The sequence below is a fragment of the Papio anubis genome, chromosome 2, assembly GCF_008728515.1.
Source record: "Papio anubis isolate 15944 chromosome 2, Panubis1.0, whole genome shotgun sequence".
Taxonomy (NCBI): Eukaryota; Metazoa; Chordata; class Mammalia; order Primates; family Cercopithecidae; genus Papio; species Papio anubis.
Window position 1 is genome coordinate 39,998,258 of NC_044977.1, and position 18,291 is coordinate 40,016,548.

General features: G+C 47.9%; 1 protein-coding gene across 1 annotated transcript in view; it reads right to left on the reverse strand.

The window, feature by feature from the left end:
* Nucleotides 1-1,315: 1,315 nt before the first annotated feature.
* Nucleotides 1,316-18,291, reverse strand: part of GPR156 (G protein-coupled receptor 156) — an 88,549-nt gene continuing 71,573 nt past the window's right edge. Inside the window, exons 7-9 of the mRNA XM_021933118.2 lie at nucleotides 17,397-17,633; nucleotides 9,188-9,346; nucleotides 1,316-4,219 (exon numbers count right to left, since the gene is read on the reverse strand). Of these exons, the coding sequence (XP_021788810.1) occupies nucleotides 2,867-4,219; nucleotides 9,188-9,346; nucleotides 17,397-17,633 (1,749 nt within the window). The 3' untranslated portion in view covers nucleotides 1,316-2,866. The remainder of the gene's footprint in view (nucleotides 4,220-9,187; nucleotides 9,347-17,396; nucleotides 17,634-18,291) is intronic.

The window sequence follows — 18,291 nt, forward strand, 5'->3', positions numbered from 1 at the left end:
TGGCAACATTTTGTTGAGCAAAGTTATGGTGTTTGCACATTGCTTTTGAACAAAATGATAAATTTCAATCAGGTCTTGCAAGGGTTACAAAGTCATTCTAGGTCAAATGGATAACAGAAGCCTCTATACAGTTGAGTCCAAAATGCAGACCCTGAGACAGCCTTCCTTCTTTTTCTCTCTCTCTCTTCTTTCTTTCTTCTCGAAATGGAGTCTTGCTCTGTCATCCAGGCTTGAGTTGAAACGGAGTCTTGCTCTGTCATCCAGGCTTGAGTGCAGTGGCACAATCTCGGCTTACTACAACCTCTGTCTCCTGGTTCAAGCAATTCTCCTGCCTCAGACTCCTGAGTAGCTGGGATTACAGGTACGTGCCACCATGCCCGGCTAATTTTTGTATTTTTAGTAGAGACAGGGTTTCACCATGTTGGCCAGGCTGGTCTTGAAATCCTGACCTTGTTATCCGGCTGCCTCGGCCTCCCAAAGTGCTGGGATTACAGACGTAAGCCAACGTGTCCAGCCCATCCTTCCTTATTTAACTAAGGGATCAATCAACTTTCTTTGGGGATGGCTGGGAAAGGCTGAAGAAAGAACGTATGCTCCACCTGAGCCTTAAAGGATGAATAATTCACAAGGGCACAAAGTGGGGAAAAATATTCTAAACAGAAGGATGGAGATGTAGAAGGGCTGGGATGGTGGAACTAAGGGTCTAAAAGCAGACAGAGTAAGAGGGCTAGAAGGACTGCCAGATTTAGAGTCCACATGAATGAATGGTGGGCTGTTAGTGGTGACATGCTGGGAGGAAGGGAGCTGCAGGAGGGGGAGCCCAGCCACAGGACTCCCAGGGGCAGAAAGAGTCCAGGGTCTCCAGGGTTTCCTCTGTCCATTGAGGGAGTGTTTCTGGGATAAGAGGCTTCTTAAGGAGAGCACAGAAGAATCTGTTCAAATGGAACTTTGGTAGAAGGTACCCTGGGACCCAGGGTAGCCCGGCAGCAGCTCTGATGGCTTCTCCGGTTCCCCTTCTTTGGGTGGTTCAGCCTTCTCCAGGCCCCTCCTGGCCAGCCCCAGATTACAATTTCTGAAAAGACTCCTCTTGGGAGTCATTTCTCTTGTATTACGGTACCACTTGGACAGCACACACACAGCACAAGAAACTGCAAACCCACACACAGAATGAATTAGGAAATTCCTATTTAAAAGTAGATGATAGAAGAAGCTGTGCTTCCAGGAGGGCCTCATGGTTCTGTGCCTGGAGAGTCCTGGGGTGTCAGTAGCCCCCAAGACTCTATGATAAATTGATGATATATTTAGAGCCAAATGCCCCCCTCTAAGCATATTTAATAAGGCCTGAACTCCTTCATGCAAACGTGCACACCCACAGATGTACACACAGGACTCGGGGCACGGGACAGCCTGGACATGACAGCCAGCTCAGCAACAAGCACAGTGGACCCAGCTGTGCTCTCCCTGTGGCTCTGGTGGTGGCTGAGTTCCTGGCACTCATCCCTCACCAGCTCCCCAGCTCCCTTGAGAGGTGCCAGTGTGGCGTGTGGCAGTGGGGAAGTGGAGGCCCGTTTTCCCGAGGTGAGGACTCAGGTCTGTTATTCTGGACTGCAGGGGAGCACATCCCAGCTTTCTTACACGAGCCTTGCTTTGTTGTCTCATCTGCCAAGAGTCACCTGCCACTCCCAGAAGAACAAGTGAAGCCATGTGTCCCTGGGAAAACCCACCTACTTGAGTCCCAGGAGCTGCGTGTACATCTCTGTCCAGCAGTGTGATGTTGGGGGAAGTTACCTCATTTCTCTAAGCCTCATAATCCCTGTCTGTAAAAATGAGTGTCTACTTCACAGGGTTATCAAAAGGAATCACAAAAATATGATATTGCCAAGTACTATGCTGGACTCAAGTGAAATGTTCAAATCCTATTTTCTTTCCTGTCTTTGTGTCCCTCATGTCTTCCTTTCTATTTCTCCATTTGGTTTCTTGGTTTATGCGTCTGTTCGTAGTCATGTAACCCCAATGGAACCAAAAGCACCCCTTGACCAATAGGTTCTCCCATACCCCAACAGAAATTGCTGGTGTGTGCCTCCCCACAGTACAAAACTGCATCACTGGGTGAATCAAGAGGATGAGCCACAGAACAAGGGGACAGTGGGGACAGTCAGGACCTCAGGTACATCCGAGCCCAGGGGAGAGATCTGGGAAGCCTGTGGGCGCGTGGAGATCTGTCTCAGAGAGAAGGGCAAGGTGCCATAATGGTGGAAAGACACAAACAAGAAATAGTGGTGTAGGGGTCGCTCTGAGCTAGGTCTGGCCAGAAGCTGGAATCTAGGGAGGTACTGTTCACAACATTCAGCAGAAATAAAACCACTGCCTTCCAGAAGTGGGAGACCCTAGGATGTAGGAGGCTTATCTTCCTCGTAGGTCTGTCCACCAAAAGGCCAGTTTGATGGATCACAGTCCACACCTCAGGTTCTGTAGAAATTTCCCATGCATCTCTCCATCTGCCTGTTCATTCAGCCATCCATCTGAATATATGAAGAGTTTTATAGAATATAGGCTGACCTGGACAGAAAATCCTATGTGTTCATTCAGCACCTTTTATCCAAGGAGTCAGTATCTTTCATAGTCACTCAACTGGAGTCTTTTATGGTAAGGCTGCGAGGTAGTAATAGGACGGGCAATGCCCCTCTTTTTATAGATCAAGAAGTGCTCAAAGTAACGCAGTGAGCCCAGCTGAAACATGGTATGGGCTGGTCAAATGCAGGGCACTAATCTGTTCCCCAAAGACCAGAAATTGGCTCTCCTCCTGTGGGCCTTGGTACAGCTTCTCCTGGACTGACCTCTGTGTCTAGACCAGCTCTGTTGCTTTTCACACCAGTGTGGGTTTCAAGTCATCTTTGAAGTTCACAATAGGCTTGGAGCGGGCCCACAGCTTTTCCCAGGAAGCCAGCCCTGCCGTAGGCTCAGGGTCAGTGTCTGATGTGCCACTGTCACTAGAGTCAGAAGAGCTCTGGAAGCAGATTTCACAGTAGGGCCGGTGGCAGTGGCAGAAGACCTCATCTGAGCTGCTGGACTCAGTGTCAAAACAGCTGTGTCGAGAAGACAGGGAGGGACAGCCCGAGGGCACTGGGGGCCACAGATGCCACTGTTCAGGCAAGTCAGGTGAGGCTTTGGAGAGGCACGGGGCAGCAGGACTTGGGGCCAGGCCAGAACCAGAAGGCTGGGGAAGAAAAGCTGCTTCGCTCCCTCTAGCGCCCTCGGGCTCTGTCTGGCTTTGTCTGCTGCGCTCCAGGGTACCTCGTCTGTCTTGAGGATCTGAAGATAGTGAAGGCTTCCTGGAAGAAGGTCTTCGTGTTCTGCAATCAGCAGTATGTGGGGCCAGGCTGGGGCTGTCCCCATTCTGCACATGTAGCCTGCTGTGTGCGCCAGAAACAGTCCTGTTTGCCCGATGCCCCACAGATGAGGAGGCAGAGCCAGGAAAGTGTGAGCGGGCCTGCTGAGTTGCCTGCCTTCTCCTCACCATGTAAGGGCTAAAGCCCAGCTCCTTGGAGAGGGGCATCTTTTGGGGGCTGAAGGCAGCACTGTTCTTCCAGGTTTGTTGGTGACAAGACGGGGTGGTGGGGAGGGAAGCCTCAGGGCCCAGGCCCAGATCTTGTAAGACCTCCTGAAGTTTCTCCCTGATTACTGAACTGACCCGTGACCGCCGCTCCTGGGGCTCCTCTGAGTTCTCCAGATGCCTCTGTCTCTGGGGATCTGAGCCTCCTCTACCTGGTAGGAGACTCTGGCTGGGGGCCATGGGGACTTGATCTCCTCTTTCTGGACCCAGGCTTTGCTCAGTCCATGGCTTCTGGCTACAACCTGAGTCTAAATGATCAGAAAAGTCTTTCGAGTCAGATATCTTCTTCTCTTTCCCTGGGGAGAGGCTGGTGTCCTTCCCAGGCCCCTCAAGGCTTTGTGCATGTGAGGAGGGCCCTGAAGTGCACTGGGAATCCTGGGTAGCCATGCCAGGATCATTCCGAAAGTCAGAGAGGTGACCCGAAGGCCCCTGAGCAGCTGCCAGGGTGTGGACCGAGGCTGCGGCCTGGACATCCTTGCTCGGGGAAGAGGCAGGTGGGGCAGCCTGCTCTGGGAGGTCATAGGTGCACTCAGCTGACATCAGCCTCACAAGCTTCTCTTTGGCATTGTTTACTTGTTCCTGCAGGCTTTCAATCACAGCATTTTTCTGTAAAATAAAAGCAAAACCATCAACAAAAATGCCACCGAGGGTTCCCTAGTGCCCACCATGGTGGAGAAGGTGTGGCTTTTGAGGAACCTTGGCTGAAATCTCAGTTCTTCCAGTGTATTGGCTGGTGACCTCAGGTTCTGAGGAGGTTCTTCCCTCCAGTGAAATGAGTTGATGCATGTAAAGTGCTTAGCACAATAACTGACATAAAAGGTGCTCAATAAAGGCCAACCATGATTTATTGTCATTATCTTGGTATCCTCCTTACATCCCCACACTGTGTGGCATTGCTTATGAAGAGCAAGGAGGCACAGCCTGAGTGCCTGCTGGCCACTGCAGCACCCTATCACCTTTCCCAGAACTGAGAGGGTCAGGCCACTTTGCAGGTATGAGCTGAATAATGTTTGGAATGGCCCCACGGAGTTTATCACACTTTTGCAAAAATTTAGATAAATGTGAAGCATATCTCCAGGGGATGAAGAAGTAGGGGAACAAGTATTTTGCCTCTTACTAAACAGCTTAGAAAATGGGAAGAATAAGGAGAAGGGTGGAGATTCCTGTGACGATAAAATAAGATTGGAGATGAGAGGGGCCAAAGAGAATCTCAGGTTGGTGTTATTACCTCCCTAGGCTGGACCCCTGGGAGTCAGTGGCCAAAGCTGCCATGTGGCAATATCAGCTGTCGATTTCACCTAAAGTAGGGGTCCCCAACTCCTGGGCCATGGACCGGTAGTGGTCCATGGGCTGTTAGGAACCAGGCCGCACAGCAGGAGGTGAGCGGGGGGGCGAGGAAGCATTACCACCTGAGCTTCCGTCAGATCAGCTGCGCCATTAGATTCTCACAGGAGCGCAAACCCTATTGTGAACTGCACATGCGAGGGGTCTAGGCTGCACACTCCCTATGAGAAGCTAATGTCTGATGATCTGAGGTGGAACAGTTTCATCCCGAAACCATCCCCCTGCCACTGTCTGTGGAAAACTGTCTTCCACGGAACCGGTCCCTGGTGCCAAAAATGTTGGGAACCACTGACCTAAAGGAGTGCAAGCATCAGAACTATTGAAGAATCACAAAGAAATGAAAGGACTGTTGGGCCTAAGCCCCTGCTAGCTTGATTCACCAGCCCTAGAATGGAGCCCAGGAGATGAACGAGGCTGGAGCAGTTCTGCTACTGACTTGCCTACTCGCTGCGTGGGTGTTAGCTGGTAAACAAGTGGTGCCGGAGAGGACTGGCAGGTGAGAGCTGCAGAGGTGTGCCTATCCTAACTGCGAGACTGTGGGGCATGAAGCAGGAGGAGGAGTATTGGCAGTGGGTTGCAGGGAGGGACTGCAGCCCAGACATCTTTCTGTGGTGCAGCAGCTGATTCTCGAGCTCAGACTATGTGTCCACCTCTAGAAACTTCTGATCCTCAAAGGCAGAGCAGGAAGGAGATGTTCACAGGGAACGTCTGGACTTGGGGCAGATGACATGGGGTCGAGGGTTCTGGGAAGGCAATAATGTAAGCAAATGTTCTAGAAGGTGCTTGTCTGAACACCAAAATGCTGCCTGTTTGTTACTATCATCTTTAGGAGCTGGGCATGAGCATTTGGAGCTCCATTTATTATGCACTAGAAACAAAAGGATGTTCCCTGTGTTAGGATAACCAATACAAATTGCCTAGTTATACCAGTCCATAACTGCTAATTAGGACCACTAGTTATGGAGTGAACCTGTGGTTTCATCTCAGGTTTACATGCGAGAGTTGCCTAGAAGTGATCCTTTAAGGGAGCAGTAGCTTAAGTAAAATAGTCCAATATTCTGACTAGCAACTCTCCAAGCAGATGCACTGCTCCCCTTGTAGAAGTGGGAAGGTGATTTTTCTGATAGTTGGTATTGCTAGTTTCACCCTGGTTGAGTCTACTTCTTTTACCATCGGAAGAGAGTCCAGGGCCAGTGAGGGACTGGTGAGTAAGGTGGAAGGGACTTCCAGCTGAGCACATGCGTGCCTGTCCTTCCTCCCTTCCCTCTATCGGCAGAGTGGTGAGGTCTGGGTGTTGCTGGGTGAGTGCAGATGACTCAAGGACTTGCCAGAGGCAGAATGGATGAGTAACAGGGGAACACTCAGGTGTTTGTGATCCTGGGCTGTGCCAGGTATCTCTCTGAGGATCTCATGGGGGGACTTCAACTCTCTTCCTCCTCCACCAGCCTCTCCTCCCGAAGCCCATTGTGCGCATTCTCATGTGGGCTTCTGGAGGCCTCTACAGCCTCACAGAGTTAGGAAGGACCCATTGGCTAATGGCAACTACTCCTGCGGGTGAAATCTGAGTGCCGCCTTTTTGTGCCGTATCTATAAACTCCTTTGAGTATCGAAAGATACTATAAATATGGAGTTGGGAAGAATACTCTTCTCCCAGCAAGCCAAACATCTGAAGCTGGCTGGTGACAGATTTAGAAACGTCAACCTAAACAGAAAATTTCCTTCTTCCAGAAAAAGAAGTGGGACTCTGTTTTTACCAAGGCTGCATACTAATTAGAGGTGTGGTGTGAGGCACTGCCATTATGAGACTGAAATCTGACCTACCATGGCAGCTGCACTTCAATGAGCTTATTAATTATTATTTTTGGCGCATTGAGGGAAGCAAAACATCCACCTGCAGATTTCATAGGGGGCAGGTCATAAGGAGACACGGAATCAGCCTCTTGTTTCTATGGTTTGGGGAAGAAAAGTAATCGGTTTGTTTACTTGGCTGCAGAGTGTATGAGGAAAGCACTACAGCCTTGTGCAAGGTTCTATCTGCTGGCCTTCTCTTAGACAGGGAAGTCAGTGATAGATACTGCCCAAAACAGCTTCGGGGGGGACCCCTGGCTATAGGGGCAAGAGGGGAAAGTGTGAGAAGATGGGTTGCCCAGATCACGGGAAAGTAAGAGGAAGGCCTGAGTGGGGGAGGGGGGTCTGCACAGGAGGGCACTGCACACCGTGAGCCAGAGTCAAGGTCTGTGCCCATGTTGAGGCAGGAAAGATACTCATGTTTATCTAACGGGCAGTGCTGGAGCTGGGGATGCAGATGCTGGAACCTCTTGACACCTGCCACCGGGCCCTAGGACTGGCTGCTGGTTCTCAGGCCGTTCTGGGAAAGACATTCCAGGTGTAGCATGCGCTGGGGAGGCCATTTTCTTATCACTTGTGCACCTGTGCCCACTGAAGGGCTTCCTCTGCAGACTCAACGCATCTTTTTGGATATAGCAGATCAGACTGAGTCCCTGCGTGGGAAACAGGGTAGCACGGGAGAAGTACAAGCAGCACGTTGCAAATTACCATAAGGCTAAAGAGTCAGTCCACTTGGCTGTTCCCGCATCAGCTGACTGTGAATGAAAACTATCCTGGCTGTTCTAGCCAAGTTTCTGGCCTTCTGTGTGGCCAGGAAAAAAAAAAAATGCTTATTTGAATATTTCACAGAGTATCAAAGGCAATATTACTCCCTTGCCAGGTGGAAAGAAATCTGGCTTTGAAATACTAAATAGTAAAGAAGTGGAGAGGTGTTACTCTGATGGACAAAAATGGTCCAGAACCATAGAGGGTCATGAACAGTGGGTGCCTGGAGGCACTGAGTCCCTTCATCTGTTGTGTTTTTTAGGTCCCCACCACACTGTCCTCTCATCAGTGACTATTAATACCTAGGTAGCAGTCCTAAAAAAAAAAAAAGCCCAGTTTCCCAAATAACACCTACTGAGATAGGTTCTAAACTGAAAAAAATATGGAATGTAATTCAGTTAGTGTCAAAATACTGACTAATTCCCCTGGGCCCTGTGCCTTCTTCCTGAGTCAACGAAGCCCTCAAGCTTTTCCACGTGCTTTCTTCAAGCCCACACCACACTGCCTAAGTCTGGGAGAGGGGCCAACTCTGGCTCAAACATAGAAGAAAGAAGCCCGGGGGGCTGCCTAGTTCTCCCTTGCTGCTACAATCACATTCAGAAGCCCTTGTTTAGTCCCCTTCCCCGTCTGTAGACATGCCTGGACTTTCTGGGATGATGGGCTGATTGAGATCTGCAGCCAGTACCTAGGAAAGACAATAAGGATCCCATGAGATCTTGGACATGAAGACACTACTCTATGTAAAAAGAGAAAATGAGGCCAGGCACGGTGGCTCATGCCTGTAATCCCAACACTCTGGGAGGCCAGGGCAGGTGGATCACTTGAGGTCAGGAGTTTGAGACTAACCTGGGCAACATGGTGAAACCCCGTCTCTACTAAAAATACAAAAATTATCTGAGCATGGTGGTGCATGCCTGTAGTCCCAGCTACTTGGGAGGCTGAGGCATGAGAATTGCTTGAACCTGGGAGGCGGAGGTTTCAGTGAGCCAATATGGCACCAGTGCACTCCAGGGTGGGCGACAGAGTGAGACCTCATCTCAAAAAAAAAAAAAAAAAAAAAAAAGAAAAAGAAAAAAGAAAAAAAGAGAAAATGTATCACAGAGAAGCTAGTGTCCATCACATTTCAGGGTCTTTACAATGCTGTTCCCTCTGCTTGGAATACTTTTCCGTGTAGTCTTTGCCTGGCTAATTTGTACTTAACCTTCAGCCCTCAGCTCAATGAGTCTTTTCTGACTGGTCTAAGTTATGTTTTCTTGCCCTTACCGCACATTATTCTGTCTTACCTCTCTGATTTTTCTTTCATAATTCTTATGACAATTTATAATTACATGTTTGCTTGATGAATGAATCTCTATTTCCTCCACTAGACTGTGAGCTCTGGGAGGGTAGGAACCATGCTTTTGTTCATTGTTCATTGGCACAATGCCTGGCACATAGGAGTGACTCATTAAACATCTGTCCATTGAATGAAGTAGCTGCGTGTCAGGTTTTGCTTTTGCTGTTAAGGGAAGTGGGAGAATCAAAGGAAAAGAAAACATTAGCAATAAGAGCCTCAGGGGCCACCGATACATGATTGGATCCTTTACAGGGAATCTTCCAGGCAGGGGCGGAGCTTACTTCTGTGAGGAGCCTCTCCATGGAGCTTTTCCCTCCCTTCAGGTGGCAGTTCTCTTCCTCACCATACTGGGTATGGAAGTTTTTGCTGGGAGTGCTGAAATATTTGGCCATGCGTCTGATTGTTTGGTTTTCCTCTTCAAATGCCTTCCATTGCTTCAGCTGTTAGGTAAAAGAATACATGTTATTTATTTAATTACACATCCAGAAGCACATTCTCTCACTCTTTCTCATAAACACGAAGGAATGACACTATCATAGATACACACATGCACAGGCTATTCTCTCCTTAAAATGCACTGTGCTCTGGAGGGCTCATAGATCGTAATGACAAAAGGTATAGGGAATGTTAAGGTTATATAATTTTTAAAATGCCAAAGGGCTGGGTGCAATGGCTCACTCCTATAATCCCAGCTACTCAGGAGGCTGAAGTGGGAGGATCACTTGAGCTCAAGAGTTTGAGGCTACAGTGAGCTACTGTTGTGCTACTGTACTCCAGCCTGGGTGGCAGACTGAGACCCAATCTTAAAAACAAACAAGCAAGCAAACAAATAAACAAAAAACCCCAAACACCCTGAAAACAAACACAAACAAAAACCTCCAAAGGAAGAATAGGACAGGTAGATAAAATAGAACAGCCTTAGCCCATCTGCCTATCCATTGCCAAACTGATCAAAGAAAACCAGAGCTGAAGTTTCTTCTACCGGCACATTCTAAAGCCAGAGTTAGCAGCTATCCTGGGGTTAAGCAATCTGAACACTATATGTTTCAAATGAAACTTTTTCAAAATAGCATGCAGCTATTTAATTATTTTTCATTTGTTCAGTAATGGTGTGCTTGCTGCTATTGAAAATTCAGTTCCTTTGAGTGAACTTCTAACCCCAGTCAATAATCAAGGCTCGGAGGGCCTTTGAGGGCGGCCCCCTCATCACGTCAGGATGCTCTAGCTCATCATCTAGTTTCTTTGACAAACTAGGAAAGGCTCAGGAGTGTGGCTGTCTAAGCTTACACAGCCACTTAGCAGCACAACTACAGCTGTTAGCAGGACACCGTGCCATGCCCACGTCCTCACTCAGTTGATGAAGAGAGAGACTATTAACGGTGGCAGTCCAGGGAAAGCTCTTCAGGTCTCGAGGAACACTCTGCAGAGGCATGGGCTGGTTTAGTTGAACAGGGATGAAGCTGAACATAGAAACAGCAGCCTCTGCCTGAGTCTGTGGGGCACTGCTGACCCACCGAATGCCAGTAATGTGAGTGACACAGGAAGCCACGGTGGGGAAGGCCTCTGTTTTCCCCTCAGGACTCCCCATAACTAAGTGTCTTAGTGATGGACACTAGGGACCCTGGGACCTTGGTTCTAGAAATGATGCTGTGGTGTCTATGGGGAGCCTCAAAGGGAACCTGGGATTTCTTTACTCATCCATCAAACATTTATTAAGCTCTGACCATGGAGTGTAAACCAAATTTTGTAAATCTCAGATAGGATTCTGAATTCTGCCATCAATTTCAATGCCATTGAAATTGATATTATCACCCAAGTCCTCTTGGGTCCTCTGCTGATTCATCATGAGTCCATCATGGCACCAGGAGTTTGTGTGACCTGTGTTGGGTCAGGCCTGGTACTTCCCCTCTCAGATGCCCTTCTTGAAGGCTCCCTCCCCACAAAAGGATGCTCTCAGCTCACCACCCTACTTGGGAGCTACTGGAGCCAATACCACAAGGTCATCTGTGGCCTTGGGTGGATGAATCAGACCTCCTAGGGTTATTCTCCTTGCACTGACCCCGGCAGCGCTGCAGTACAGCTTTTCCTTCATCTCCCCCAGCACTCCCAGCCTGAGGCCTCTCTGCAGGGCTGGCAGAGGAGCAGCTCAGCACTGGCGTAAGGGCCCTCCCAGGGCTTTTGGTCTTTCTCTCCCTAAACTGGCCAAGTGGAGCCAAGATCCCCCTGGATTACTCTAGCCCTCCATTCCTCATTTGTGAAGATACTGGTCCTTGAGGCTCAACCCTTCAGGGTTTCTGGAATCCAGCTATGAATTTCACAATTCAGGGCCTCTCCTCTGCCTTCCTCCAGAAGGACAGGCAGATTCTGGTTTTCTGAGCCTCTGGGCTATAGGGCTGTGGCAGAGTGAACAGTGGCGTCTCAAAGATGTTCACTCTCATCCTAATTCCTGGAGCCTGTGAATATGTGACCTTATATGGCAAAAGGGACTTTGCAAATGTGATTAAGGACTTCAAGAGGCGTGATTATTCTGGATTATCCAGGTGGGCCCAATGTAATTGCAAGAATTCTTATAGGAAGGAGGGAGGAGAGCTAGAGTTGGAAAAGGAGATGTGACAATGGAAACAGGGGCGAGAGAGAGAGAGATCTGAATCTCTTCTGGCAGATTTGAACCCGGCTGGCTTATAAGGTGGAGGAGGGGACAATAAGCACAAGAATGCAGGAGGCCTCTAGAAGCTGAAAAAGATAAGGAAACAGATTCTCCCCTCATGTCTCTGGAAGGAATACAGACCTCCTGACACCTCAAGTTTAGCCAAATAAGACCTATTTCAGATTTCTGACCTCCAAAATTTTAAGATAATAAATTTTATTATTTTTTAATAATAATATTAAAAAATAATATTATTATTATTAATAATAATACTGTGCCATGCCCACGTCCTCACTCAGTTGATGAAGGCTTATTATTTTAAGCCACTAAGCTTATGGTAATTTGTTACAGTAGCAATGGGAAACTAATACGGTGCGACTAAATGTCAACTCTTTAACAGGGTCCAGCAGGGCCTCAGAAGCTCCCCAGGTGTGCATCTCCCTAGTCTTGTCATCCTCCCCCTGGTTTCCATTTGTGCTTCAAAAATAACAAAGACTGTGGTGCTCCAAACATACCCTACTCTCTCTCTCACCTCCCTGCCTCTGGTCATGTTATTCCATCAGAAATGCCACCTACTTTCCCCCATCTCTTCAATGAACTCTTATGTTTCCTTCAAGACTGAGCTCGAACACCTCATCTTCCTTCCTTCCTCCCTCCCTCCCCCCCTCCCTTCTTCTTCTTCTTTTTTTTTTTTTTTTTTTTGAGACAGGGTCTCACTCTGTCTGGAATGCAGTGGCACAATCACAGCTCACTGCAGCCTCAACCTCCTGGGCTCAGGTGATCCTCCCACTTCAGCCTCCTGGGTAGCTGGGACCAGAGGCAAACACCACCATGCCTGGCTAATTTTTCCTTTTTTTTTTTTTTTTTTTTGAGATAGAGTCTCACTCTGTCTCTGGCTGGAGTGCAATGGCACGATCTCAGCTCACTGCAACCTCTGTCTCCCAGTTCAAGCGATTCTCCTGCCTCAGCCTCCCAAGTAGCTGGGATTACAGGCACCTGCCACCATGCCCAGCTAATTTTTTGTATTTTTAGTAGAGACGGGGTTTTACCATGTTGACCAGGCTGGTCTTGAACTCCTGACCTCAAGTGATCTGCCCGCCTTGGCCTCCCAAAGTGCTGGGATTACAGGCGTGAGCCACCATGTTCGGCCAATTTTTGCATTTTTTGTAGAGACCAGGTTTCACTGTGTTGACCAGGCTGGTCTCGAACTCTTGGGCTCAAGCGGTCCACCCACCTCAGCCTTGAAAAGTGCTGGGATTATAGGCATGAGCTACCATGCCCAGCCTCATTTTCTGAGAAGGTGTCACCGAGTTCCCAGATGGGCTGGGAAAGGCCTTTCTCAAGGCTCTTAACACATGTATTATAATTCCTTTCATGTTTGCTCCTCACTAGACCTAGAGGCGGGCCCTGTGTTTAAGTGCATGTTCCCAGCAGTTAATAAATGGATGGATGGACAGATGCATGAACAAATGAAAGAAGCTTTCTTTAAAATGCTCACTGGTCTAGTAGGGGTGCTGGGACATATACAGATAATTACAAGGCAGATTAGAAAGGCCTGCGCATCTTCAGGGAGGAGCAGATGAAATGCTTTGGGGGTTAGAGGAGAGAGAAAACAATCTCCTACCTCAGGACCTGCCTGCCTCTCTGAGGGAGCAGAAGGCTGGGGGATGGGTCATATTCGGGTCAGAACAGCAGTGGCTGGCTGACTTCTAGTGATGACCTCAGTGCTTGGCATAAACACTCAGGCATTTCCTGAGTGCCTGTGTAAAGAAGGCTTCTTGGGCCCCTTGTCTCCTAAGTAATGTCATCCATTTCACTTGCTCTCTGGCGCTGCCTCACTGCCCTGGGGGTATCTGTGCCTTTGCTTTCACAAACCCCTCCCATCACAGTCCCACATGAAAACTCACTGGCAAGAAGGAACCCCGTCTTGCTGCAACCCCCAACCCCTACCCAGATAGCTCCCCTCACACACTTTCCCAAATTTACTCAAATTACTCAAATTACTTTCCCAAATTCTCTTCTAGGAATACACAGTGCAAGTATCACAGGGAGAATCGTTCTACCAAAGACCTCTGAGCCAGAGGGGAACACACAGAAACCTAACAAACCTCAGTTACTTTTATATTTTGAAAAAGAACTACTTACCTTCTAAACCTAAAATACAACAGACTACAAAATACAGTTTTTAGTTTCACATCATGGTCAGTTAGTTCCAGAGGAGAAAAAAAAACACAAGGGAGAAAATGGAAGAGGAAAGACAGAATAAGAGAAAGGAAGCTTAAGAAAGCTAGGAGGGAAAGACAGAGAGAGAAGGAAAGCAAGCCCAGCGCTGTCCATCCACCCAATTCCTGTACCTCATAATCATTCCATTTCCCTTCCCAATTCAACAAATCAAGTGCTTGTTGCTTAGTGAAAACCTGGGAGGCAGATTTCAAGCAGTACTTCATCCTGCATTTTTGTGTGTAGATTAGAGTACCCAGATGTCACAACTGTCCTAGCTGCTGAGGACTCAAACACCAGGCAAAGCGGAAGTGATGTGGCTGAGGCTTAGGATGTAAGTGGGGCAGTGGTGAGAAGTGAGGGTGGAGAGAGGAGCCGTAAGCAGGGCGTCATCATGGAGATTGCCAATTCATTCCGTTTTCTGACCAAGGCCTTTTTTGTTCAGAAACGCTTTCTTCTGATAGCTCCTTGATAATGACTTCTGCCCCAAATTATTTTCTTCTCTTTCAGAGACTCCTATCAGCTCTCAATTGTATTCCTAGATGTTTTCCATATTTTCTTTTTTTCCTTTTCGTGTTTTGTTTGTTTGTTTGTTTTTTGAGACAGATTTTCACTCTTGTTGCCCAGGCTGGAGTGCAATGGCATGATCTTGGTTCACTGCAACCTCTGCCTCCTGGGTTCAGGCGATTCTCCTGCCTCAGTCTCCCTAGTAGCTGGGATTACAGGTGGATGCCATGACACCCAGCTAATTTTTGTATTTTTAGTAGAGATGGGGTTTCACCATGTTGGTCAGGCTGGTTTCGAACTCCTGACCTCAGGTGATCCGCTTGCCTTGGCCTCCCAAAGTGCTGGGATCACAGGCATGAGCCACCGTGCCTGGACATTTTCCATATTTTCTTATCTAGTCTCTCATTTGTTTCCTTATTTTCTGTTTCCTTAAAGTAATTCACTAATTCAATATTTTGTAGTGTCTAATTGCCCAGTTAATGCTTCTATTGGGATTTTAAATTTAATACCATATTTTTAATTCTTATTCAATATTTTATTAAGATTAGGGTTTTTTCATGATGGTTTGCTTTAGTCAAAAAGAGACAATATCCTTTGAATTTTATTGACAAGTCCAGTATCTTCTAAACACTTCTACTTCAGAGGAAGGCAGCTTCTCTAAATCTTTAGACATTTGTAGTCCTCTTCTTGTGAACTGCAGATTCCCTTCATAGATCATTTCCTCCAGAATTTATGGTCTTACATGGAAAGAGCTGTATTTTCCTAGTATTATAACTATATTCTCTTAGTCTTTTCCTCATGGTCACAAGAGGGCTGCCATAGCTCTAGGAATCACATACATTCAAGGCAGGAAGAAGGTAAAAGGGGTGATATTAGCCATGCTTATCACCTTTTTCAGGAAAGCAAAAGCTTTCTCAGAAGCTTCTGAGGCCAGGCGCGGTGGCTGAAGCCTGTAATCCCAGCATTTTGGGAGGCCGAGACGGGTGGATCACGAGGTCAGGAGATTGAGACCATCCTGGCTAACACGGTGAAACCCCGTCTCTACTAAAAAATACAAAAAACTAGCCGGGCGAGGTGGCGGGCACCTGTAGTCCCAGCTACTCAGGAGGCTGAGGCAGGAGAATGGCGTAAATCTGGGAGGCGGAGCTTGCAGTGAGCTGAGATCTGGCCACTGCACTCCAGCCTGGGCAGCAGAGCGAGACTCCATCTCAAAAAAAAAAAAAAAAAAGAAGCTTCTGAGAAAACCTCTAGTGTTCAAAATGGTGTCGTACAGGCACTCCTATCTGTATGGGAAGGTGGCAAAAGAAGAGTTTAGCTGTTACAGTCTCTATAGTGCAGGCAAGCAAGGAAGAAAGGGGTTAGCAGCTCTGTCGCCCAGGCTGGAGTGCAGTGGCACAATCTTGGCTCACTGCAACCTCTGCCTCCCAGGTTCAAGCGATTCTCCTGCCTCAGCCTCCCGAGTAGCTGGGATGATAGGCACGTACCACCATGCCCAGCTAATTTTTATATTTTTAGTAGAGATAGTTTCACCATGTTGGCCAGGCTGGTCTTGAACTCCTAACCTCAAGTGATCTGCCTACCTCAGCCTCACCAAGTTCAAGGATTACAGGTGTGAGCCATTGTGCCCTGTCAGAGTTTACCCTTAAAGGGTACTTATATCAACAAAAAAACTCCTCCTTTTCTTCTGCCAGTAATCAGTCAACCAGACCTCTCTGCCCTGATAGTCAACAGGTAGCCTGCTGTCAGGCAGGGCTTGCTTGTTTGTGGAATCAGGACTGCCCTCTATCCCTCAGCACCAGTTCTCTGCATCGTTGATTGCTACCAGTCAACAATGTTGGCTTCAGGGCCTAAGGGGTGGGCTTTCCAAAAGGTCCCTGCCTACTCCCTTCCCCCTGTCTCCCAGGGAGAAACAGTCCTTGCTTCTCAGAGCCCATTTCTGCCTCATCCCAGACAAACAAGCCTCAGCTCTAAATGGCTTCCTTCATTCCAGTTTTTACAGCATTAAGATTTGGCAAAAATTCCTCCAGTTTCTGGCACAGAGGCAATATCCATCCATCATTTCTAGTGCTGCTGCTGCAGATTTTTCCATATTTATGTATTCTGTTGAGTACTGTAATAAGGATCTGTGACAGAGAAGAATAGTAACAGGGCCATGCCTGTGTCACACCATCATGCCCCAAAGTGCACTCGTCCCTTTCACAAATACACTGTAACCTGTCATCAGCCAACACTTAAATGATCAGTTAGCTCCCTCATGAGGAATTAGTTTACAGTCAACTGGAAGCTGCAGTGGGAATCAGAACAGGGTCTTGAGGGAGGAGTGGGATGAGGGAGGACTCAGAAGGAAGGAAAGGAGAACTAGGAGGGAAACAAGAAGGTGTCTAGTGCCAAGTGCATTAACCTAGATCTATGTGGCTCGGTGGTCCCCAGGGTGTAGCATGAACAATTACACACCCCTTTCCTTTCTGAGCCTAAGATTCCTTCTCTGTTCCCTCTGACTCCCTTTCTTCTTTGCTATCTGGCTATTTCTGCTTCTGTCTTCCTCCCTCATTTGATTTTTTAAAATTCCCATAATATGAAACATATTTTTATTTAGTTTTTACCTCTCCTTATTGTAAAAAGCAGATAAATGTTCTATATTTTCCTCCAATAAAAAGAAAGGAAAAGCATTTTAAATCATAAAGTTCTATCCAAATGGATTTTTCCCTGTGAGTCTGCAATCCCCAAATGGAAAAATATAAAGGTTCCTTGCTCCCAGGCTAGTGAAAGAAATATTAATAACATGATGGGAATGAGGGGAGGATGGGGAATGAGTGCAGCAGGCCGGAGGGTGGGTGGAAAAGCAGGACTGTGAGGCAGTCCCCGCAAGGGGACAGGCACCACAGGTGTGAAGAGTGCAAACAGGGGCTGCCACCACTGCTTGGACCACTCTGGCCTGTCCCCCTTGCTGACCAGGGCAGTGAGGAAGGACAAAGGCAACCAGCTCACTAGGATCCCCTGTCTGCTTTCTGACTCTCCAATAAGTGGCATGGAAAGGTATCAGTAGGAAAAAAAGAGAACTTTATCAGTGAAAAACTCTGGAGTGACTAAGAGGACCAGCCCTGCAAAATCCATACCTGGGGAATGAAGATGAAGCAGTTGATTGTAGTTGTACAAACAAAGATCCCTCCAGATGTGAGTCCAAAGACCAGGTTGGGCCAGGAGTGCAAGTATCTAGTGACTACAAAAAGCAGTCCAGCAGCCAGTACAAGGAGGTTGACCCCCACCATGATGGTTAAGGACTGATTCACAGGAGGGGAGCTGACATGGCCAGTCAGGCCAGCCAGGTAGGCACCATACAGCAGGAGCAGGCCCTGGGGGGTGAAGAGGTGACGGAGGCTCAGAGAAGTGAAACAAGAGGTCAATGAGCAGTAGGTTTGCAACCAATTTCCTCATCTGTAAAATTAGGATAATAATACCTACCTTAAGGACAGCTATTAGGATTTATTAAGATATCACATAGGAAAACCCTCAGGGCAGCCCCTTATACCTACTAGGTACTTAATAAATGTTATTGTTCCTCTGCTTCGCTGAGAATTAGTTTATCAGAAGTCAGCAAGTCAGCCATTACATAGGACTCTTCTGAGACAAGGCACAGGACAGGATCATGTGGGTGGGTTAGTATCCCTACAGAAAGAGCTGTTGGGCACTAGTAGGACAGTGGGCCCACAGAACCTCTGGTAGTGAGTGCTTCCACAGCCATTGTCCAGTGTTGCCCTGCTCAAAGCTCAGGGTACACAGGGAAGCTGAAAGTGACCTGTGATCTGCTTGTCAAGTCACGTGCCACAGCCGGGGCATTGCCCAGAGGAAGGGGCTCTTTTCTCTAATTTGCCCAAAGGCACCATCTGCTTGTCAAGCCTCACACCTGCAAGACTGCATCTGACGAGAAGGGATGGGCCTCTTAAAAATTTACACAAAGGATCCCCACAGGCTAGCAGCGGGTCTGTGCCAGTGAGTGTTTATGGGAGATGA